The sequence below is a fragment of the Saccopteryx leptura genome, chromosome 8 (assembly GCF_036850995.1).
Source record: "Saccopteryx leptura isolate mSacLep1 chromosome 8, mSacLep1_pri_phased_curated, whole genome shotgun sequence".
Taxonomy (NCBI): Eukaryota; Metazoa; Chordata; class Mammalia; order Chiroptera; family Emballonuridae; genus Saccopteryx; species Saccopteryx leptura.
The window spans coordinates 56,521,750-56,546,047 of NC_089510.1; the positions used below are offsets into that span (position 1 = coordinate 56,521,750).

The window sequence follows — 24,298 nt, forward strand, 5'->3', positions numbered from 1 at the left end:
TCCGGCGCCCGCGCTGAACCGCGGGGGGAGGGGCGGGGACGCCCGTGCGGCGGGTGTGTCTGCCCTCAGTGAGGCGGGGCGCCGGTGGACGCACCGGGCAGGGGCGGGAGTGGCGGAGGCGCCGGACGGTTGGCTGTGAAAGGGGCCGTGAGCGTCGCTCCGGACTCTAGGCGAGGCTTGGCCTCCCCTGCAGAGACGGGGGGAAGTGGCAGCGGCGGTGGCGGCCCTCGGGCCGGCTGGTGAGGCTATGGCGGCGCCGGCCCCGGGGGCTGGGGCAGCCTCGGGCGGCGCCGGCTGTAGTGGCGGCGGCAGCAGCGGCGCGGGCGCCGGCTCGTGCTCTGGGTCCTCGGGTATCGGGGGCCGGCTGCCCAGCCGGGTGCTGGAGTTGGTGTTTTCCTACCTGGAGCTGTCCGAGCTGCGGAGCTGCGCCCTGGTGTGCAAGCACTGGTACCGCTGCCTGCACGGCGATGAGAACAGCGAGGTGTGGCGGAGCCTGTGCGCCCGCAGCCTGGCAGAAGAGGCTCTGCGCACGGACATCCTCTGCAACCTGCCCAGCTACAAGGCCAAGGTGAGAGAGCCCAGGGCCGAGCCGCTGCCCCAGTCCCGCTCCTGCGCACCGCTCTCAGTGGTTCTCATCTAAGCTTGTGAATCAGACCCCTGGCGTCACCATCCCGCCTTTGCTTCCAGTGCACCAGTCAATACCTCACTTCACCTCCCCCCTCCTTAAAGATCTTCTCTTTGGATTGAAGTTCTGCTCCTTAACCCACCCCACTTCCGTGATACACTTTTTAAAGGACCAGATGGTTTCTCATTCCCTGGTTTCCATCACTCATTCTACTTTCCACAGTCTTTCCCTTTAAAGACAGACCACCCCCATTGTTGTACCTTAAATACTCTCATCTTTTTTTCCCCGTTCCTTCCAAATAGACTTTATTAGATCTTCCTGCTGCGTTAACTTCGGCTTTCACCCCCACATCCACCGAACCTTAACCAAGCTCTGATTAATAACCTTTTATTTTCTTTATTTTCACTCAGGTTCTCTGATTTCTTCCACTATGTTTTAGGCTTATAAGTGAGTGTGGTCCTAGGCATCCTGCTAACTTTGAAGATACAGGGTTAATAGAGCATTCTTTCATGGGCATCGCTTAACCATGAGAATGCTTCCTTGTCCCATTATTATTGGATACTTCCTTGCGAAGTTTTTCTTAGTTCCACCTTGATGATGTGTCTCTTTCTGTTTGTCATAGAATTCCGGTTTTGTTGCCTTTTTTCTTCTAGATTCTTATGCATATCCCTACCTTTTTCATATGCAAATAAAAATGTCAAGTAACAGGTATAGTAGGGCTGAGAGGCTTTTTCAGGCAATGTAAACAAGAGGCCTTGAGCTTGATTGAGTTCATTTGGATGAATAACGCTATTATTCAGTATAGCAGTTACCAAGAACATGTAGGAGAGCGTATAAAGTCTGACTTAGAATGTGGTGAATGTAAAAAAAAAAGCATTAATAACTAAAAAGGGAAAACACCTCTTTTTAATGCTTGATTGCCAGTGGGTGTCAGAATAAGAAGTAAACTTTTTTCCTATGTGAAACAGATGTAAAATTTATTCCTCTATAATAAAGTAGGTTTTAGTTTTAGTAAGATAAGGGAGGAATATTACTGTTAAATATGATTTATCGAGTTGTTTTTCTACTGAGTGACATAACACATTCAGTTACGATGGCTATGTTTATACATGGTATAAATGTACAGTGAGTAGTATTAATTGTAATTTATAGAGTGCAGAAGATTGTAATTTTTGACCTATTTTACCTGATAAATGTATAGGCTTCATAAGTTTTATTTTTCCATAAAGCTTACTTTTTTTTTTTTACTTATGTTAAATTACAGTGGTCTGTAATAGATATATTCACATAATTTGAGATACATATAATAATATGTAATAGATAATGTGTTCATGTGAGTCAACATTCCAAAGAAGCAAAATATCTTCCTTTTGTCCCTGTCCTACAGCCAATCAGTTTCCCTGCTTGGGGGCAGCCTGTTTACCTATTTCCTTTGTATCCCTCCCTAAATAGTTTATGTTTCTTAAGTTTTTAAAAGTATTTTGTATGTCTTTCTACTGTGTGCATTGTAAGTATGGTAGACTTGTACTAATAACATGTTCATTCAGATGTTGGAGGACTTTTCTTAAATATCTTGAAGATAAAAAGATTAATTCAAAAGAAGTCAGTCTAGTAAGGAAGCCCTCAGTCTAATAGAGGAGGAAGAAATGTACAGAAATAACTAACCAATGGTAGAAATTGTTTTTGTTAGAAATATAAAAAAAATACTAGAAGTTAATTCAGTGAGAGATTTACAAGTTGAGTGGAGGACTGGAGAAGGTTTGAGGTTGAGATTGTATCTGAGCTGAATTTTTAAATTTTTATTTATTTATTTTTTACAGAGACAGTGAGTCAGAGAGAGGGATAGACAGGGACAGACAGACAGGAACGGAGAGATGAGAAGCAATCAATCATTAGTTTTTCATTGCGGGTTGCAACACCTTAGTTGTTCATTGATTGCTATCTCATATGTGCCTTGACCGCGGGCCTTCAGCAGACCGAGTGACCCTTTGCTGGAGCCAGTGACCTTGAGTTCAAGCTGTTGGGCTTTTGCTCAAACCAGATGAGCCTGCGCTCAAGCTAGTGACCTCGAGGTCTTGAACCTGGGTCCTCTGCATCCCAGTCCAACGCTCTATCCACTGCGCCACCGCCTGGTCAGACTCTGAGCTGAATTTTAAGGATGTGGAGGGTTGGAACATTTTGCTAAGAGGAATACCTTGAACAAAAGCAGGACAAGGGGAAAACAAAGGCTGTGTCATACAGCATATTCTGTATTTTTATTTTAAAAATATGAGTGTCAAGCACAATGCTCAGTTTTGTAGATGGAATAGTGAATAAAAACAGACACAAACTCTTATGGATGTCTTGCCTTACAGTCTAGTGGGGGGGGGTAGTAATCAAATAATCACATAGTTATAAAATTGCATCTTTGGTAAGTACTATGAAGGAGACATACTTGTAGCTTTGAGCATCAGTAATGGAGAATTTTACCTAGGTATGGAGGTCAGGGAAGGCCTTTTTAAAGAAATAATGATAAACTGAGACCTGAAGGATAAGGATAACTAGTCCAAGGAGTGAGAGAAGAGCCTTCCAGGAGGAAACCTGCCGAATATGAGGGACAGAAAATACATCAGTGTGGCTGGAACATAGAGAGCAAAAGTGAGGCAGGTTTGAGATAAGGTGGAAGAAAAAGGTGGACTGGGACCAAACTCTAGGGAAGCCATTTTGAACTATAAGCAAAAGGGGGTTAGGCATGTGGGGATTGGTGATATGATTAGTTTGCATTTTTAAGAGGTTATTTCTTCATTATGGAGCACAGGTTGGAGGGGAACCTTAGAAATATGCATAGGTCAATTAGAACGTAGGTAGTAGAACAGATGAAAAGTTTAGGCGAGATTTAGGAAGTAAAAATCTAGAGGACTTGGCAGTAGATGTGAATGAGGGGTGAGGAAGAGGGAGGTGCTAAGGATGACTCCTAGGGTATCTGGTTTATATTATATAATATAGGGATCACCTGGGTTAGATTTAGGGGACTAACAATGAGTTCAATTTGGGTAGAATAGAGTGTTTTTGAGAATCCAAGAGAAGTCATGTAGGCAGCTGTTTTGAAGTTCAAATAATTTGATTGAATTAAAGTAGTGGGAAATATGATTTTAAAGATAAGCTGAAACTAGGTGTATCATGGAGGTATCTGAAACACAGCCTTCAGTCTATAGTTTGGGCTTTGTTTTACAGTTGGAAACCGCAGAAGTTTGACCAGAGGAGTAACAGAATAAGAGCTGTGCTTTAGAAAAGCTTGGCTATAAGATGAATTAGGGAGGGCAGGAGTTAGTACCTATTTCAGAGGTACTTGGTGGTTGAGAGAGCTATTGCAGAGAACAAATCCACATAAGTGAACAGTTAGCTAGCTGACTGGCTGAGATGAGGGAGGAGAAAGAGTCAGATAGGATTTCCAAGGAGCCTGGCTAACTAATAGAAGGATGGGAACAGGCTTGAGATAGCATAAAACTGGAAAGTATTTGGAGTTGTTTGTCTATTAAGAATTTGTCTTTTTAAAAGTTCTTATTTTCCATGTCACTTAATCGCATCAATTATTCTAGTCATACTTACCATCTAATTATAATTCTTTAAATTTAAACTTAGGGCCTAAACTAGATCTTAAAGCCATTTGCCATAATGTACTGTCCAGGTTGTGCATGAGATTGAGAGGCAGGAACTAGACAGATTGTTTTCATTTATTAATTTGTGTGTTTGCCTTTCCATTTCATCTGAATTATTTATTTATTTTTTACAGAGACAGCGAGAGTCAGAAAGAGGGATAGATAGGGACAGACAGACAGGAACAGAGAGAGATGAGAAGCATCAATCATCAGTTTTTTGTTGCGACACCTTAGTTTTTCATTGATTGCTTTCTCATCTGTGCCTTGACCGTGGGCCTTCAGCAGACCGAGTAACCCCTTGCTCGAGCCAGCTATCTTGGGTTCAAGCTGGTGAGCTTTGCTCAAACCAGATGAGCCCGCGCTCAAGCTGACGACCTTGGGGTCTTGAACCTGGGTCCTCCGCATCCCAGTTTGATGCTCTATCCACTGTGCCACCGCCTGGTCAGGCTCATCTGAATTTTTTAGTATTCATTTCTAAAAGATAAGGACACTTAATCACATTATCATAACATCTCTAAAGTATATAGATATTAACAGTAAATCCTTAATATAAAAAATGCAGTGTTCAAATTTCCAATTATCTCATAAATATTAGAAGTTCATTTAAAATTTTCAGTCTATCAAGGTCTATATAATATTCCAATGGCAAAACAGTTGACATGTCTCTTAAGGCTACCTCAGTCTACAAATTCACCCTCCATCTCCCCATCTCCCAACCTGTAATTTTTTTGTTAAAGGAATCAGGTTATTTCCCTGTACTTACCCTTGGTCTGGAGTTTGCGGATTCCCACGGTATTGTTTAACAAGCTCTTCTGCCTTTTGTGTTTCCTGTAGAGGTTTGATCAATTTAGGTTACATTAAACTTGTTGCAAGATATTTTTCACTAGAATCAAGTGGTTGAGGCCTGACCAGGTGGTGGCGCAGTGGATAGAGCATCAGACTGGGATGCCAAGGACCCAGGTTCGAGACCCTGAGGTCACCAGCTTGAGTGCGGGCTCATCTGGTTTGAGCAAAAGCTCACCAGCTTGGACCCAAGGTCGCTGGCTCGAGCAAGGGGTTACTCAGTCTGCTGAAGGCCCGCAGTCAAGGCACATATGAGAAAGCAATCAATGAACAACTAAGGTGTCGCAATGTGCAACTAAAAATTAATGATCGATGCTTCTCATCTCTGTTTCTGTCTGTCCCTGTCTGACTCTCTCTATCTCTGTAAAAAAAAGAAAAGAAAAGAAAAAAAAAATCAAGTGGTTGAAGTATGTACAGAATAGTGTTGTACAATGCAGTCTAGGGAGGGTAGAAATTTGAGGGAGATGTTAGGGAGATTGGGTGGTCCCAATTAAGAATTAGCTTCATGAAGGTGGTAAGACTGGAACTGGTTTTAGAAGATATGTGGGAGGAGGAAAGTAGGTATGATACTACCGACAAGAAAAAAGAAGCCTTTATAGTTCATATGGTCGTCAATATGGAACTGTAAGAAGTTATTGTACTGGGGAGAGATGTAATAAAGGTGCTATTTTAGAAAGGCAGGTCTGGAAAGAATTCAGGTAGAGGGTTAAGGATTGAGTCTAGAGATTTTGGGTAACAGGTAGAATGGTCAGCAAAAGAAGTTACAGTGAAATACCAGTCCAGGGTAATAGGAAAATGTCATAGAATTTTGAGGAAGAGGTTGTCAATAGTGTCATTGTGACAAAAAGAATAAGGATAGAGAAAAAGCAATTAATTGTTACAAGAATTATGGGTAGGCATACATGAGTATTAATTAAATGTTTTATAATGAGGCATTAAATATCTTGGTAGTAACCTAAAGTAATTTGGGCAGTACACATATTTAATATTTTAGGGACATTTTATTCCTCCTTTAATCCTGTTCTGATCTTTTTTTTTTCTTTTTCTCTTTAAATAATTGTGACCAAAATGCCAGAATTCTGCTACATTTCTGTGTACTTCCCACCCCCCCATCCCTATTAATGTCCATGGGGCTGTTCTGATCTTTTAGGTACTTAAAAGTGTGTTATAAATAGGAACAATAAAAAAAATTAAGTAATACGTCAGTTTTACAGCCTCTTTATGAAAACATGGGATATCTGAATAAGCAGGCTGGTTTGTTTTTTATTAGATCTCTGCTCTGGAGTACAATAGTGAAACAGTGAAGTACTGGTTAATAGTAAATAAACAGTAGGTGGGGGGACTGGATACCTGACTTCTCGGTGGGGCTCTTTCTCTAATTAGCTGTTAACTTTTAGTTCTGTGTCCTTATCCCTGAGTTGATCTAGGTGACCTTTAAGGTCCTTCATAATGTTGAAATTCTGTGATTCTAGAGTTAATTTCTCAGCTTAACTAAAGCAATAAGCCCCAGCCTTTGACTGCTTTTGGGTAGTTTGAATAAAGTAAGAGATTAAAGAAAAAAACAACCCAAGCCAAACCTTTTTTTTTTTTTTTTAAATAAGATGGATGGGAGATAGTGAGATAGACTCCCACATGCACTCTGACCAGTTTGTGCTACAACCCCTGTCTGGAGCTAATACTTGAATCAGCTGAGCTATTTTTAGTGCCTGCGGCCAATGCTGGAACCAATTGAGTTACTGGCTGTGAGAGGGGAAGAGGGAGAGAAATGGGAGAGGGAGGGGAAGAGAAGCAAATGGTTGTGTCTCTTGTGTGCCCAGACCAGGAATCAAAACCTGGGGTGTCTGTACGACCAGCCGACACTGTCCATTCCATTGAGCCAGCCAGCCATGGCCGCGAAAAGCTTTAAATTATTAAAATATGAGAAAATTTTAATTGTATGGAGTAGCAATTTTTATGCTCTTTTTCTTTTGAAAGCTTAAAAAAAACTGGTAATTACTAAAGGTCAACTAACCTTTCCTATCAGTGGTAGCTATACTTAATGGCTATCTCTTTATAAATTCTAGTGCTTAAAGTTAGATGCTATCTAGGAGATTATTTGATTTGGTAAAATGAGAGTGGTGCTGTCTCAGTGTATGAGTATTACCTAGGAAGGAGGCTGAGGGTCTAAAGTCATTTGTGGTTATTAAAATTTTTCATAAACTTTAGAGCTACTATGACTAAATTCTGTTTTACTTAAAATATTCTTTTTGGTGATGGGATTGCCAATGTGAAAACTGTGCATCTCTTAACTTTTTGATATAAAAATATTGTATATAAACTAGAGTAAATAGTTTAATGAACCTCCCTATACCTATCACCAAGCTTTACCAATGATTAATTCATGGCCAATCTATTTTTAGGTTTACCCTACCCACTCCCATACTCAACCCTGGCTATTTCAAAGCAGTTCTCAGATATCATTATGTTATCCATAAACATTTTAGTATCATCTCTAAAATGTATGGATTCTTATATATATCTTTTGATATTTTAAGAAGTCTATCTGGAGAAATAATACTATGGTTTAGAATTTTGTTAAGTAATGAAGCATTTGGCAGTTATTTTAAATGTTATGTTAGTGTCCCATCCTGAAACTTTAGCCATTTCTTGGAAATACTATATTGTTTAAAAATATGTAGTTTTGTTGTATAAAAACACATAGCCAAAGGTTTGAGTACTTTTTAATATTTTTAAAAAAATCAAACTTCTAATACTTTGGTCTGTTTTTCATCTTTTCAGATACGTGCTTTCCAACATGCCTTCAGCACTAATGACTGCTCCAGGAATGTCTACATTAAGAAAAATGGCTTTACTTTACATCGAAACCCCATTGCTCAGAGCACTGATGGTGCAAGGACCAAGATTGGTTTCAGTGAGGGCCGCCATGCATGGGAAGTGTGGTGGGAGGGCCCTCTGGGCACTGTGGCAGTGATTGGAATTGCCACAAAACGGGCCCCTATGCAGTGCCAAGGTTATGTGGCGTTGCTGGGCAGTGATGACCAGAGCTGGGGCTGGAATCTGGTGGACAATAATCTACTACATAATGGAGAAGTCAATGGCAGTTTTCCACAATGCAACAATGCACCAAAATATCAGGTGAGAAACTAGATGTTTCCTAGATGTGAGTCTTTGTCAAATTGTGCCTTAATTTGTTTTAAATATACAGAATTTTATATAGTAGCTTTGTCTTTTGGTAGTAGTTGTTTTTTGTGGGGGGGGTTTTGTTATTGTTTTTTTTTACAGAGACAGAGAGAGAGGGATAGACAGGGATGGACAGACAGGAACGGAGAGATGAGAAGTATCAATCATTAGTTTTTTGTTGTGACACCTTAGTTGTTCATTGATTGCTTTCTCATATGTGCCTTGACTGTGGGCCTTCAGCAGACTGAGTAACCCCTTGCTCGAGCCAGCGACCTTGGGTCCAAGTTGATGAGCTTTTGCCGCGCTCAAGCTGGCGACCTTGGGGTTTTGAACCTGGGTCCTCTGCATCCCAGTCTGACGCTCTATTCACTGTGCCACCGCCTGGTCAGGCTCTTTTGGTAGTTTTTAATTAAATAGTGTAACTGGCCTTTCTTTGCTACTTTGGTGATAATTTTTTAGTGTTTCAGTATTTGTTTCCTAATACATATTTAACCTTGAGTAATTCATCTTTGCTCTAAATCAGAGGTTGGCAAACTTTCTGTACAGGGCCAAATAGTAAATATTTTAGGCTTTGTGGTTCATGTAGTCTCTGTCACAACTATCTAACTCTTGTTATAGCACAAAAGCAGTCATAGATAAAGTGTAACTGACTTGAGTATAGCTGTGTTCCAATAAAACCTTATTTATAGGCTGCAGGCCAGATTTGGCCCGTAGTTTGCCAACGCATGCTCTCATTTTCCCTCTATCATGGCACATCTAAATCTACTTGTTCTAGACATCTCAGCCCTACAGATGCACTGGGTGCGTGGACATACACACCCTCTGTTACTATTAATCTTGTGGATTCAAAGCCTCTGGAGGTGTCAATTTTGATTTCTACAAAATTTTTTCGTCTTAGCCTTATACTGTATTTATATAATTCTAGGGTTAAAATTATAGTTTGTATTTGGAAAAGCTATATGATTACCATAGGTCTAAAAGATAATAATCTGATAAGAAATTAGAAATGTTAAGGAATTATAGATTGCATTTTTCAGAAAAACATGTGGCTTGAAAGCTCTAGCCTCAGTAATGACCTCAAGTCAGGGATACTAAAGTAGATCTAAAAATATATTCAATTTCCTGAGGTAGAAAAGCCTGGAAGGATTTTCTTTCATAGAATGCTTTCTTCACTGTCCTTTCAGGCGCTGGAAATACCTGAAGGAGAAGGGTGTCTGAACTTAACAATCATTGATGATCAAGTCTTGTTTGTGGCTAGCCTTGAGATTTTGTAGCGAAAGTCAAAGTCCTTCAGTCTTTGTTTTTCAAGGAACGTACTCTGTGTGATTTCTATTCTTTTACCTTAAGTCTGTTTTAGTCCTCGTATATGGTCTGTCTTGATGAGTGTTCCACGTGTGCTTGAAAAGAACAGATATTTTGTTGTTGGATCTAATGTTCCGTAAATTACAATTAGATCAAGTTGGTTGATAGTGTTCCAGTCTTCTGTATTTACTGATTTTTCTTTCTACCTGTTCTATTATTTATTGAAATTTCTACTATACTTGCTAATTTATTTCTTTTTTCAGTTCTGTCCGTTTTTGCTTCGTGTGTTTTAGAGCTGCTACTAGGTGCATATCTGTTTGTCACTGTTGTATCTCCCAGTCTGATGGACTCCTCTATCATTCTGAAATGACCTTCTCTGACTCTAGTAATATTCCTTGTCTTTAAGTCTGTTTTGTCTAATACTAATATAGCTATGACAACTATCTTTTGCAAGGGACCTCTTTTCTTCCATCCTTTTACTTTCAGTCTTTGGACTAGGAAGCATATAATTTGGTCTTGCTTTATAAAGCTCTACTTTTTGAATGTTAACCCATTTACATTTAATCTTGTCTTGGTGTCTTAGAAGTTATGTTCTTTTTAATCTTTTTAATTTTTTTGATTGGACAATTTCTGTTGCTCTACTTTCAAGTTCATAAATGCTTTCTCTTTGCCATTTCAACTCTGCTATTAAGCCAGAAAAGTGAGTTTTAGTTATCGTGCTTCAGAGTTTTCACTTGGTTCTTTTTTACAGTTTCTATTTCTCTGTTGAGATTCTCTGCCTGTGCATTCATTAATACTAGACTTTGTTCTTAATTCTTTGCACATATTTATAATAACTGCTTTGAAATTTTTGTCTGCCAACCCAACATCAAGGCTAATGGAGTCAGTTTATTATATTGATTGCTTCCCCCACCCCTCATCCTGAGTATAAGTTACACTTTCCTGTTTCTTTTCATATCCATTGATTTTTAAACTGAGAACTGGACATTGTAGGTAATATGCTATAGTATTTGGAATGTTTTGTTCCATCAGAAATTGCTTTGTTTTTATGAAGATTGTAGGTTTTTTTGTTCTAGCAGGCAATTAACTTTTCTCGACTTAAACTATAAAATCCATGTACAGTAGCTAATGTCTTTGTTCAGGTCTGTTTTTTCCTAGCTGCTACTTTTTCAGCCTGGGGCCTTAGACGTTTCCTCTGTGTCTATGTGATATAGTGGCCACACAATAATTGGGCAGAATTTATTCTCAGATTTGGGGCTCATCTTTCTGTGGTTCTGTTGCTTCTAGATATTCTACTCTGTTTCCAGTTACTCTATCATCTTCAAGTTACCCTCTGACACCTGAAGCTAGTAAGACTTCTTTCTGCTCCCGGTGCTGTGCGCATGCCGTATGCTCAGTCAGAGGTGAAGCAAAGTTGTGTATTTCATCATGAGCAATACTGTTTTTAGTTTCATCTTCTGTAAAATAGGATAGCATCGAGGAATGATGTGAAGATCAAGAGATAATGCAAATAAATCACAAAATGAAAACCCAACAAAATATTAACTTTTCATTTCTATTTTTTGGTTGTTTTTTCATGTTTTGTTGGTGGTAGTAATAGTGATGTTAATTAGGATGTTCTTAGGTCCATAACATGGAGTGTGGGTTAATCTGTGAGTTGGGTAAAGGAAGGATAAAAGCAAATATTGGTAGTTACTTGTGATAAGAAATATAATGAAGGAAAGCAACAGCAACAGCAGGGGTTAGCATAATTGGGAGTATTACATTACTATGTTTTTTAATGTTTATTTTATTGATTTTAGAGAGAGGAAGTGAGAGAGAGACAGGAACATCGATCTGTTCCTGTATGTTCCCTGACTGGAGATCAAACCAGCAACCTCTGTGCTTTGGGACGATTCTCTAACCAATTTAGCTAAGGCTAGATTACTTTTTTTTTTTTTTTTTACAGAGACAGAGAAAGAGTCAGAGAGAGGGATAGATAGGGACAGACAGATAGGAACGGAGAGAGATGAGAAGCATCAATCATCTGTTTTTTCGTTGCAACACCTTAGTTGTTCATTGATTGCTTTCTCATATGTGCCTTGACCGTGGGGCTACAGCAGACCGAGTAACCCCTTGCTCGAGTCAGCTACCTTGGGTCCAAGCTCGTTAGCTTTGCTCACACCAGATGAGCCCGCGCTCAAGCTGGTGACCTCAGAGTCTTGAATCTGGGTCCTCTGCATCGCAGTCTGATGCTCGATCCACTGCGCCACTGCCTGGTCAGGCTAGATTACTATTTTTGATTGCAAATGTTAGGACTTTCTGCCTCCAAGTATACAGATGCAACAATCTTTTTTATTTATTTATTTATTTTGTATTTTTTTTTTTTTGTATTTTTCTGAAGCTGGAATCGGGGAGAGACAGTCAGACTCCCGCATGTGCCGGAATGGGATCCACCCGGCACACCCACCAGGGGTGACGCTCTGCCCACCAGGGGGCGATGCTCTGCCTCTCCGGGGCCAGAGCCACTCTAGAGCCTGGGGCAGAGGCCAAGGAGCCATCCCCAGCACCCGGGCCATCTTTGCTCCAATGGAGCCTCGGCTGCAGGAGGGGAAGAGAGAGACAGAGAGGAAGCGGGGGGGGGGGGGTTTGGAGAAGCAAATGGGCGCTTCTCCTATGTGCCCTGGCCGGGAATCGAACCCGGGTCCCCCGCACGCCAGGCCGACGCTCTACCGCTGAGCAAACTGGCCAGTGCTGCAACAATCTTTTTTAGATGCAAATTATAAAGATAAAACATCCTCATTTATTTATTTTTCCAAATTGGAAAATAACTGAATATATTGTGCTTCCAGTTTAGTTTTAATAGTCAGTGCTGCTGTTATTATAATGAATAGGTGTTTTATAATGAATAGCAGTGGTCCACAAAGTAACTTATTAAAAAGCCCATTTTGCATCTTTAGAATATATAGTCAGACTTGGGTATTCATGACTGTATAGGTTCCACATTGTATGTAGAACTGCTTTAATGTTAAAGACTATTTAAGTATTTTATTATAATACATATATAATTTTTATTGTGGTGAAATATACAATATTTATAACTTTAACCATTTGTAAGTGTATATAATTCAGTGACATTATAGCCATCACCATTATCTGTACTCAAAACATTTTCATCATCCCCAACATAAACTCTGTACTCATTAAAAAAGAATTCCCTGTTTCATGCCCTCAACTATGTAACCTATATCCAAAGTGCATTTCTTTTTATGGATGAATAATAGTGCTCTCTCTGTGTGTCTGTGTGTATGCTATAGTAATTTGAAGAGGTTATCATATAGCCTTTTTTTTGTAATATACGATAAGTTACAGATTTTAGTGGTATCATTCTTAAGAAAAGCCTTGAAATCAAAGAGTAAATACAATCTGAGGACTGTTTAGGGGGACATATAAATTTTTAGTATTTAATGTAGATCCCATGCAAATCTTAAAAATTATCAAAACAAGCAGCTATGATGAAATTGACATATTCCTTCTATATGTTTCTCCCTGATCAGAAACCTTCTCTTCTGGTTTTTCTAGATAACTTCTAAAGTATACATTCATTTTTTTTCTTTTTTACATGAGAGGAGGGGAGATAGTGAGATAGACTCCTTCATGCACCTTGACCGGGATCTACCTAGCAACCCCTATCTGGTGCCAATGCTTGAATCAACTGAGCTATATTTAGCACCTGAGTCTGATGGGCTTGTATCAACAGAGTTATCTTCGGCACCTGGGGATGACACTTGGACCAAATTGAGCCACTGGCTGTGGGTGGGGAAGAGGGAGGAGAAGAGAAGCTGATGGTCACTTTTCTTGTGTGCCCCGACTGGGAATTGAACCTGAGATGTCCATATGCTGGGCTGATGCTCTATCCACTGAGCCACTGGCCAGGGCCTAGGGTATATATTCTTTTTTTTTAGGGTATATATTCTTTTTTATTTTTTTATTTTTATTTTTTATTTATTCATTTTAGAGAGGAGAGGGAGAGAGAGAGAGAGAAGAGAGACAGAGAGAGAGAAGGGGGGGAGGAGCTGGAAGCATCAACTCCCAAATGTGCCTTGACCAGGCAAGCCCAGGGTTTCGAACCGGCGACCTCAGCATTTCCAGGTTGACGCTTTATCCACTGCGCCACCACAGGTCAGGCCAGGGCATATATTCTTAATATTATTTTTAACCTATCCATTTGTGTCATGTTTCTTCTAGCTATGCCCTTGATGGGTTTTATGCTAACCTTCTTTTGATATTTGTTTGCAGATAGGAGAAAGAATCCGCGTCATCTTGGACATGGAAGATAAGACTTTAGCTTTTGAACGTGGATATGAATTCCTAGGGGTTGCCTTTAGAGGACTTCCAAAGGCCTGCTTATATCCAGCGGTTTCTGCTGTATATGGCAACACAGAAGTGACTTTGGTTTACCTCGGTAAACCTTTGGATGGATGACAGTGGCTTCCTTGGGATGAAAGACAGAGTAGAGGAGATATCTGCTTGTGGAAAGTAGAATCATGAAGTGATGGTGTCATACATGCATGTCCAAGAAACATCCTGAAAAACACATGAAAATGTTAACTGGAGAAGCAACTCTACAGCAAAGATTATCTTAGTGTTTCCTCTTTCTACTGGGCCAGAAAAATCCTCAGGGTTGCAGTTGGTTGAGTGGGCAGTTGATGTTGAGTGGGCAGTTTGACATATGCATGTTACAACAGATTTTGTCTCTAAGCTAACAATGTGTTATTTCCAGCTTTTAAGGCGAGGTCTTAGAGATGCTGTAAAAGGGATAAGATAGGGAAATAGGAAGATTTTTAAGTAGTGTGTTTTTGAAGAAAGACTGATCCTGTTTTACAACTGCCTGTTTTTTCTCTAGACCCCTTTTTTCCAGCCAGCTTGACTATTAGAAAAGTATGAAACTGGTTGGGTTTTATTTACTATTTTTAATATATTGAGAAGCATGGTCTGCTTGGACTGCACTTCTCTAGCAGTGAGATGTAAAATTGTGCAGCTATTTTAAAAATTGTATAATATGTGTATAAAAAAAGGACAAAGGGGTTGCTTTGTTCTAGTTCAATTCTTAAAACCACTACATGGTACAAAAGTAAAATAACATTTAGGGACGATTGGGTAACTACAAAGAAGAGGATTTTAAGAGGAGATGTGTTGTATTGGTTCATTTTGTATTATATTTGGTTTGCAGTTTTCATAGCTATTATAGTCTGTTGTTTTAATGATCAAAATTATTGCAGAAGTCCTTTAATATACTGGGTAAAGATTGAGGGAACGTAAATTTATTCCTAATCATACATAAAATAATATGCATTTTATAGTAGTATCTGGTTGTATTTTTTGACCTTTTAAGAAAGTGTCTCATAAAAACACAGAATATTGCCATTTGCCCTTAATAGGCCTCAAATATGAAAGCTGTTAGGCACAGATCTTAGGAAAAGAATTGATTAATAGTCCTTTTATTTTGTAACTTTATGCTGTAGATGTGTTATAATTTTTTTTTTTTTAATTTCATATTGTTTACATTATACAACAATCTAAGCCTCAAACTCTTCATTGGGGTTATCAAGAAAATGTTTACTCACTCACCTGGAACAACGCCAGCCTGAACCCAGGTTAAGAATGTTCTTAATCTTATTATAGATAATTGCCCCCATGGGACTTGAAATAAAACACCTTGTGCTGAAAACTTCAGGCAGGCAATATTTTGAAGGTTTCATTGTAGAAGAGTTTAACATTAATTCCTATTCCGAATTTTTGACTAACCTGATTTCACTAATACTTTTTGGAATTAATATAACATATATGAGTTGAGATTTTCTTTTGTTAGAAGAGAAACAAGCATCATCTTTCTGTATGAAAGTATACATTGTATGGTTTCAGATACACCTTTGTGATAAGAATTGACTAAGGAAAGTGGAATCTTTGTACTTTTAAAGGTTATGATTGTATGTATATTTTGTCTTAAAATCTAATAAAATTAGGGGCAGCAAGCAACCGGCTGGGGTTCTTGGGTTGCTCCTTGAGAATTAAGATTGTCAATACTCCTATGAGGCAAGGGATTTCAGTCATGAACAAAGATTTATTTTTGCCACATGACAGGTTTACAGATATTTGTTGTGTATTTGGTATGTTGCTTAAAGGTGAAGTTTGTTAAAGATTCTTTTTGATACCGATATCCGTGTCAAGAAGAAACCTGGAAACCGTATTTAGTAGTGCAGAGTGAAATGATGTTACATATATTAGCAAATATAGCTGCTACAGAAATTGACTTTTGCTGTAGAATAACTCAATTTGGCAAAGTTTAAAATTTGATTACAGAAGAGAACTGGTTCAGGATGAAGATTGAGCTAGTTAGAAAATTAAAATATTCTTTAAGTATTTGTTTTTTTTCCAGGTTGTGATTGATATAACCAATTCTAAGAACTTTTTCTGAGAATTTTATTTATACCTTGTTTGTCTTATTAGTAAACATTCATTTTGTAACAGTTTTGAAGGTGCTGAATGGAAACAGAAACACATGGTTATTACATATTGAACCTAGAATCAAATAATTGCCTAAATATTTAACAACAAACTATTCCTATCTCAAAGATTTAAATTCCCTAATATCTCATTTGCAAATTATATAAAAATGGAGGTTCATATTTAGCACAAGCTTTGGGGGAGTGAAGAGCCTTTATTTATAACCTGATAAATTAACTTGTTACTAGAGACCAATACTAGCTGTACAGAATATTAAAACAAACTGCTACAGTGTTCAAGAAAATGGAATCTTTTTTCCATTGGTGCTGAGAGAGCATTTAAATAGAAGACATTTGCACTTGAATCAGACTGAGTATAAGTCATCTAAACCAGTAGTTTTCAACCTTAGCTGTACTTTGGAGTTATGTACATTTTGAAAAATACTGATACTTGGGCCCCATACCCTAAGATTTTGATGTTGGTCTGGGATATAATATGACCATAAGGATTTTTTTTATAAGCTTCATATATGATTTTCAATGTGTTGCCATGGTTGAGTTCAAAATTCACCTTTTCTCATCTGCAAAAAAACCACAACTTTGCTCCCTTTCTCCTCTCTTCACTACCTCACAGAATATTGAGTGTAGAGAAAATAATGCGAAAGGGCTTGTGTGATGGATAAGAAAGGCTGTTGAAAGGCAAAGTAATATTTGTTCTATTTCAACTGAAACTATGAGCAGGAAGAATGTGTAACTGAATTTGCCTTGTTGATTGGAGAAACTGGGAGCATTCTCTAGTTCTTAATGTTAATGAAGCATGCAGATATATAAGCAGACATTACTACTAGTCTCACTCATACTATGTATTCTGTTATACTTGAGATAGTTTTAATTATCTGGTTTTACATAGGAAAGAAGAAATATTAAGGTTCAAAGTCTGTAATGTTCAATGGCTCATAATTCATTAAAACATTTCATACAAAGAAATCTGTGGTTAATATATATCATTTCACAGTTACCATTTTTTTCATCATCTGACTTTTGAATGTTAAGCCATTTATTTCATCTCCTTCATTTTTATTCATGTAAGCTTAGGCTTAGATTTGAGAAAGCACCTAAAACAAGTATGTTTTGCCAGGTTGAATACTTAAAAGTCATGGCTCATTGATTAGACATTCTCTGCATTTTAGATATGATTTTACCTGGAAAGAGGAGAATATAAACCATAAGAGTTTAAAGCCCTAAACCATATAGTAGTTACTATAATTAACTTTTAATTTAAATTCCCAAACTGCTGTTTATATAGACTGCAATATTAATATTTTTGATCATTTTTTAAAATAAAGAGTTTGAAGAGATAGGAATTTAAGGAGTTCTACAGATTTCTCCAGAAATCAAGGCTACCATAATTGGGACCACTTTGAACCCTTCCTTAAAGGAACAGTCCATACCCAACCCAAATACTACCCTCACAAAGCATTCTGCAGTTCCTATCGCTGAATGTAATCTCTCCTTCCTTGAAATTCTCCTATTTTTATATTTTATCTATACTAACCCATGCTATGTTACTTTATACCTCGTGTAAATTTATTTATATTTATTATTTGTTGGTGTCTTATCTGCCCTGAACATCTTAGGACAGGATCTCTGATGGACTCATCTTTATGTTCACATCATCTCAACCCAATAGGCAAGTGCTTGCGTATTTACTAAAGAAACAGATGATGAACTATGTAGGAAAAGAAAAGCTCTGAATTAAAAACCATACTAACATAAGATAGATGAGAAAAATATTCTGTGTCCTGTCCAAGTGAAGCACAAAAGAAAAGGATGCAAGTCTGAGGCTAATAAGGAAGAAATAATGACTGTGAATGCATTTTAGCCATTTCCCTTTATTCTTAAATATTGGTAAACTGATTTTTGGTTCATGATGTAGATTTCATATTTGTTTAGAATTAAAATTAGAATTCTGTATTTTAATTTTTGAAATTTTGTTATTTTGCTTTAGTTTCATAATAAAAAGTTAAAACATTAACCACCTGTGATTGTTTACATTTAAAACAAAGAACTTTTTTATACATTGGTCAGAAAGAAAAACTGGGGTACCTTAGTAGCCAAACCTAATGAAATTTACTAGATCTACATTTCCCTTGTTTAGAATGGAATATGGACAGGGAACATTTACTAGAATGCTATTCCTCTGTTGTCTCCACCTCCAGCTAACAGTTGTTTGATAATGTGGTGGTTTGCCAAGAGTGATAAGAGACTGTCATGGCTGAATAAATGGCTTCTGTGATCCAAAACCTTAAAAATTAGTTGATTGATCATATTGCTAAAAGTTTCTTTCTGTATTAACATGTTAAAATTTATGTAAAAGGTTTTAATTTTCTACAAGAAAAGTAGGTGTAAATTTCTGCATTTACCTTTTTGTTCAGGGACAGCTTTACCAATCTGTTGTCCTCATTTCTTTTTTGGATCCTCCCCTGAATCATTTGCTTTTTATTTAATGTATTCGTTAAAATAATGAGAACAACATGTTCTCTACTCTTTAAAATATAGTTTGTTAATAGAAGCAACCCCTCAGGATTTAAGATTTTCATCATTCAACTTGTATGTACTGGATTTCATAATGAGTGACTGAAGAAGTAAGAATCATTAGGGAATTTTCCTTAGATCATCCTATTGATAGTCCTCATTTTCTGTTTCTATTGAAATTTTTTTTTTTTTTTTTTTCTGAAGTGAGAAGCGGGGAGGCAGAGAGACAGGCTCCTGCATGCGCCCAACCAGGACCAACCCGGCATGCCTACTAGAGGACAATGTTCTGCCCATCTGGAGTGTTGCTCTGTTGCAACTGGAGCCATTCTAGCGCCTGAGGCAGAAGCCACGGAGCCATCCTCAGCGCCCAGAGCCAACTTTGCTCCAATGGAGCCTTGGCTGCGGGAGGGATAGAGAGAGATAGAGAGAAAGGAGAGGGGGGAGGAGGAAGAAGCAGATGGGCGCTTCTCCTGTGTGTCCTGGCCAGGAATTGAACCTGGGACTTTACACGCAGGGCTGATGCTCTACCACTGAACCAACCAGCCAGAGTCTTCTGTTTCTTTTTAAACAAGAAAACATTTAAGAAAAAAGGGAAGTCAAGTCCTGTCTATCAGATAGTATGATACTTAATCATATTGAATTTCTGCTCTCCTTTCTTCCGCAAATGGGGGATGGCATTGAGTAATGATGGTTTTGAGGTTTCATCTCCTTTGTGAAAGGCTTTCTGAAATGGCTTATTTAAATGCTAATTTCCAAAGTTAGATTAATTAGAGGCATATTGTAATGGGAATAGGCCAAATATTTTTGTTTATTTTGATATAGCTAACTTGTTCATATTTTCTAAACAGTGATTAAAAGGTCTTTTATTCATCTATGCCCCTTTATTGATCACCTTTACCTTTGAAGGAAAGAATGGTTACGGTTGGAATGAGAGAAGTCAGTGATTTTTCTCCCCGCTTCAACAAACCCACGAGCTATACAATTCACAACCAAATTACTGAGAGCAGTGAAGAGCATGGATGTATGGCTACTTGCTGCTGAAGGGCACATTGGTAAGGGAGACTGGCTATATATTTAGTTTTGAGGAGTAGCCAAATGCATCCACTTTTCCAAGCACCGTCTATGGGAATAGTGAACTTAAGCACTTACGGAACCACATGGAATGGATAGTGACCCCCTGTACCACTCTAGATTTTAGGTGGCTGTAGCTGAGCCACAGCTTCTGAAATTGTGAGGCTCTCCTTACCTACCCAGCTTTATTTTTTTTCTTTTTACAGAGACAGAGGGACAGATAGGGACAGACAGGAACGGAGAGAGATGAGAAGCATTAATCATCAGTTTTTCATTGTGGCACTTTAGTTGTTCACTGATTGCTTTCTCATATGTGCCTTGACCGTGGGGTTACAGCAGACTGAGTAACCCCTTGCTCAAGCCAGCGACCTTGGGGTCTCGAACCTGAGTCCTCCGCATTCCAGTCTGATGCTCTATCCACTGCGCCACCGCCTTGTCAGGCCTTACCTACCCAGCTTTTAGCCACCCACTTAGTAATAGTTAATGAAAAAGCAGAGAAGATAACTAATAATTCATTAATTAAAAAAAAAATTTTAGTGAGAGGAGGGGAGGCAGAAGCCATATGTGCCCCAACTGGGATCCACCCAGCAAGCCCACTAGGGGGTGATGCCCTGCAGATCTGGTGTTGTGCTCAGCCCCCAAGCCATCCTCAGCGCCTGAGGCGGAGGCCACAAACCAATGGAGCCATGCTGCAGGAAGGGGAGAGACGGAGAAGGGGGGGGTGTGGAGAAGCAGATGGTTGCTTCTGTGTGTTCTGACCAGGAATCTAACTAACCTGGGACATCCACATGCTGGGCAGAAGCTCCACCATTGATCCAACTGACCAGGGCTGTTAAATTTTTTTATGCATCTACATGTACCAGGCTTTTGTCAGATCCTAGGGATGTAGAGATTAGAAAAAAACAAAATGGTCTACTCTAAAGTTTGTGAGAGAGCAAATGTGGAAATAGCCCACCATGAAACAGTAGAATAATCGTTTTAATGGAGTTATGTATGTCCAGTATGGCATATAAAAGGTGGGAGATTTAACTTAATCTGGAGTAGTATTTAAACGTGAGTCTTAGAAGATAATGAGGAATTAATGAGGTCAGATCCACCATTCTAGGCAGATGGAATAGTATGTACAATGATACGGAGGCAAAAGCATATTCAGTACAAATGGAAGCGGGGTGCATTCTGGAAGAGTGATGGGAGAGGATATGGAACAGGATTGGGGCCAGATCATAATTGTGCTAAGGATTTTGGGTCTTATCCTATTTTTCGTGAGGAAGCCATTCAAAAGTTTTTAGTGGGACATGGCATGATCCATGGTATTTTTCAATGATCACTCCAGCTGCCCAAGGCAGTAGTAGAAAGATGGAGGATGAGTCAGGAGATCTAGACAGGGAAATGATGATGACCTAAACTAAGATAACCATAAGGATGTAGAGGGAGGATGTATTTAAGAGATATTCAGGAAGAAAAAGACACCATTTGTATGTAGAGGATAAAATACTCTTTTTCTTTCTTTCTTTTTTTTTGGTGTAGACATTTGGGTGAATAATGCTACTCTTTATTAAAATAGGGAATTGAAAAGGAGAAATGAATTGGAGTAGGAGATAATGAGTTCAGTTTTGTGCATGTTGAATCTGAGGTAGAAATACTCAAAAGTATTAGCCCTGGCCAGGTAGCTCAATTAGAGAGTTGTCCATATAATGCCAAGGTTGAGGGTTTGATCCCTGGTCAGGGTACATACAAGAAGCAACCAATGAATGCATAAATAAGTGGAATAACAAATTGATGTCTCTCTCCCTTCCTCTCTCTCTAAAAATCAATAAAAAAAATTGGGGAAAAAAACTTTGACAATTAAAAAAAATATTCAAAAGTATTGAAACTAAGTCAGAGGTAAAGGAAGTATTTAGTCAACAGGCCCCTGAACAGTGAGTGAGTGACAGCTGCTGATGTGTTGCGTTCCTCACTGGCTCCCTTTTCTCCCTGGACTCTACCATCCAGGGGGCGGTTCAGGGGCGGGTATACCTGGAGCACATTGAAAGGACAACCAACTGCTCCTCTACATAGTGACTCTATCAAGTAAAGGCTGGTGGGGTTTTTGTTTTTTGTTTTAGCTTTCATCTCCTATAATTCTGAGTAACAATCCTAGCACTTCAAAATTTTCAAGTGCCTTTAAAAAAAAATGAGGAAGCTCAGTAATTTTCTTTTTTTTCTTAATTTTTTTTTGCATTTCACATTAACTGGTACTTTATTTGCTTAAAACCTAAACATTGTCAGTTTGAGAAGAAATCCACTGTGATATCTAAATCTTGCCATTTAAATTTTAGGGTTTTTTTTTACGCTTGGTAAAATTTTATCCAAGAAACAGGATATATATATATATATATTTTAAAACATGAACCATTAGAGAATAAAATAGGAAATTAAGCATGATTTTAAATTTTGCCCTTTTTAAAAAAAATTCCTTAAAGACTGTAGCAGAATAAAACAATTACTGGCTCTGAATCTCTTTGAGATAACAAGCAATAAGAAAAACAAAAAAACTCCACACCATTAAACAAGGTTAGGTAACCCATTCCCTGCTCTACCCCCAAGGTAAAAAATAAACTTGTATTAGATGACAATTGATTTTCTTAAAAGTCCATGTAGAGAAAGAAGCAATCATTTTTAATTAAAACCCTTCTGTTTTTTGATCACTGCTCAACTTGCCACTGTTTAGCAAGAAGCTACATTTCTATAGTGTTCATCTCAAATCTTATTGCTTTCAACTGTGGTATGCCATCCATTAAAAAAAAAAAGGTGAGGCCCTGGCCGGTTGGCTCAGTGGTAGAGCGTCAACCTGGCCTGCAGGAGTCCTGGGTTTGATTCCCGGCCAGGGCACATAGGAGAAGCGCCCATTAGCTTCTCCACCCCCCTCCCCTCCTTCCTCTCTGTCTCTCTCTTCCCCTCTCGCAGCCAAGGCTCCATTGGAGCAAAGTTGGCACGGGCGCTGGGGATGGCTCCATGGCCCTGGTTGCAACAGAGCAACGCCCCAGATGGGCAGAGCATCGCCCCCTGGTGGGCATACCAGGTGGATCCCGGTCGGGCACATGCGGGAGTCTGTCTGACTGCCTCCTGGTTTCCAACTTCAGAAAAAAAATTAAAAATAAATAAATAAAAAGATGAAGCAGTCAATCCAGTGATTAATTTGACATGGCTTTCATTGAAAAAGGAAGGGAAGAGAGGGAGGTGGCAAAGAGAGATCTATAGACAAAAAGGTAAATCAAACATACAATGGTTTTCTTTAAAAAAAAATTTAAAGAGAGAGAAAAATGTTATTTTCAACAAAAAGAAATAGAAGCACTGAAAGCCCATGAGTCAAGCCATAGCCAAAACCATGTTCTATCTTATGTAGGTTTTCTCCCCCTTCTTTTTTTCTTCTCTCTCTCTCTCTCTCTCTCTCTCTCTCTCTTTTTTAAATAAAATCTCTCCCAAACCACCATCACTTTTAATCCTCCCCAGACTGGGCTTCATCTTCAGACCCTTCGTCCCCAGACTTCTCGGGTGGAGGGCTCGCAGATGCTTTCTTTTCTGGAGGGCTTTCCGGTTCCTCATCCTCTTCTTTAGGAGAGGGAGTCTTTTCCTTTGATGCTTTTGAAGCTGTGGGACGACCCACTTTCCCTTTGCCTTTCACAGGACTGGGTGTCACTGTAGCCTTTAGCCTGGGTTTGGGCATTTTCTTTTCTTTTGTCTCTGGTTTGGACTTCTTAACGATCTTTTTGTTTTTCTTGTTTGAGCTGCCATAGTCACTATCATCATCATCTTCCATTAGAAAATCTTCATCACTGCCCGAATCTTTCTCCTGGAATGGTGCTCGTCCTCTTCGTCTTGCTCTTCTTCCCTGCCCACATCTTCCATGAGCATTTCTCTCTGTTTAGAAGCTGCTTTAGAGGCTGCCTGCCGTTGCTGGCGCACATTTTTATGGTCTTCTTTTTCATCTTCACTGTCCTCAGCTGAGTGAGAATCACCCTTCTTGGTCTTCACATCTTTTTCTTCAGAGTCATCACTATCTTCCTGTGAGTTCTTTCCAGATCGCCTCTTATTTTTAGCTTCTCGAGGAGATGACGGAATTTTCTTAGCTGGAGGTCCTGAATCTCTTCTATAATCTTCATCAGCATCATCAGATTCCTGAAACTGTGAATAATCAACGACCTTCCTATTTCTGACAGGCCGAGACATGTTCGCTGTCCAATCAGGACCGAGTTGAGAAGCCAAAGACTAGAACCCCCCCCCCCCCAACCCGCGTGCTTGGCGCCCCCCCCCCCCCCAACTTGGGCCGATACCGCAGAACCCCGAGCTGCTGGCTTCTCAAACTCCGCCGCTCCTTGGTTCAGAGACCCGTAATCAGACGAACACCCCCACCCCCACCCCCCCTCCCCGTCTCTTCCTCAGTAATTTTCTACCGTTTTGGTTTCAAGGCAAGAACACCAGAGTAAGTAGTTCCGGAGTCGCAGGTTGTAAATCCTGGCCGTGTTGCTAGCCTGACATGATTTCTGAGCAGATTGGTTTCCTACTAGGACTGTTTCCTTATCTACTTAACTGAGGAGGTTGACCCAGCTCACTTGTTCTCATTTGGGGATGCCCACTGG

At 39.2% G+C, this 24,298-nt stretch overlaps 1 protein-coding gene and 1 pseudogene across 1 annotated transcript; one reads left to right on the forward strand and one right to left on the reverse strand.

Annotated features, from left to right (window-relative positions):
• Positions 1-247: 247 nt before the first annotated feature.
• Positions 248-18,097, forward strand: FBXO45 (F-box protein 45). Its single transcript, XM_066346788.1, has 3 exons — positions 248-568; positions 7,885-8,241; positions 13,867-18,097. The coding sequence occupies exons 1-3, from the start codon at positions 248-250 to the stop codon at positions 14,050-14,052; spliced, it is 864 nt and encodes a 287-aa protein (XP_066202885.1). The 3' UTR covers positions 14,053-18,097.
• A 5,037-nt stretch (positions 18,098-23,134) lies between these two features.
• LOC136379673 (nuclear ubiquitous casein and cyclin-dependent kinase substrate 1 pseudogene) lies at positions 23,135-23,940 on the reverse strand (annotated as a pseudogene).
• Between the last annotated feature and the right edge of the window lie 358 nt (positions 23,941-24,298).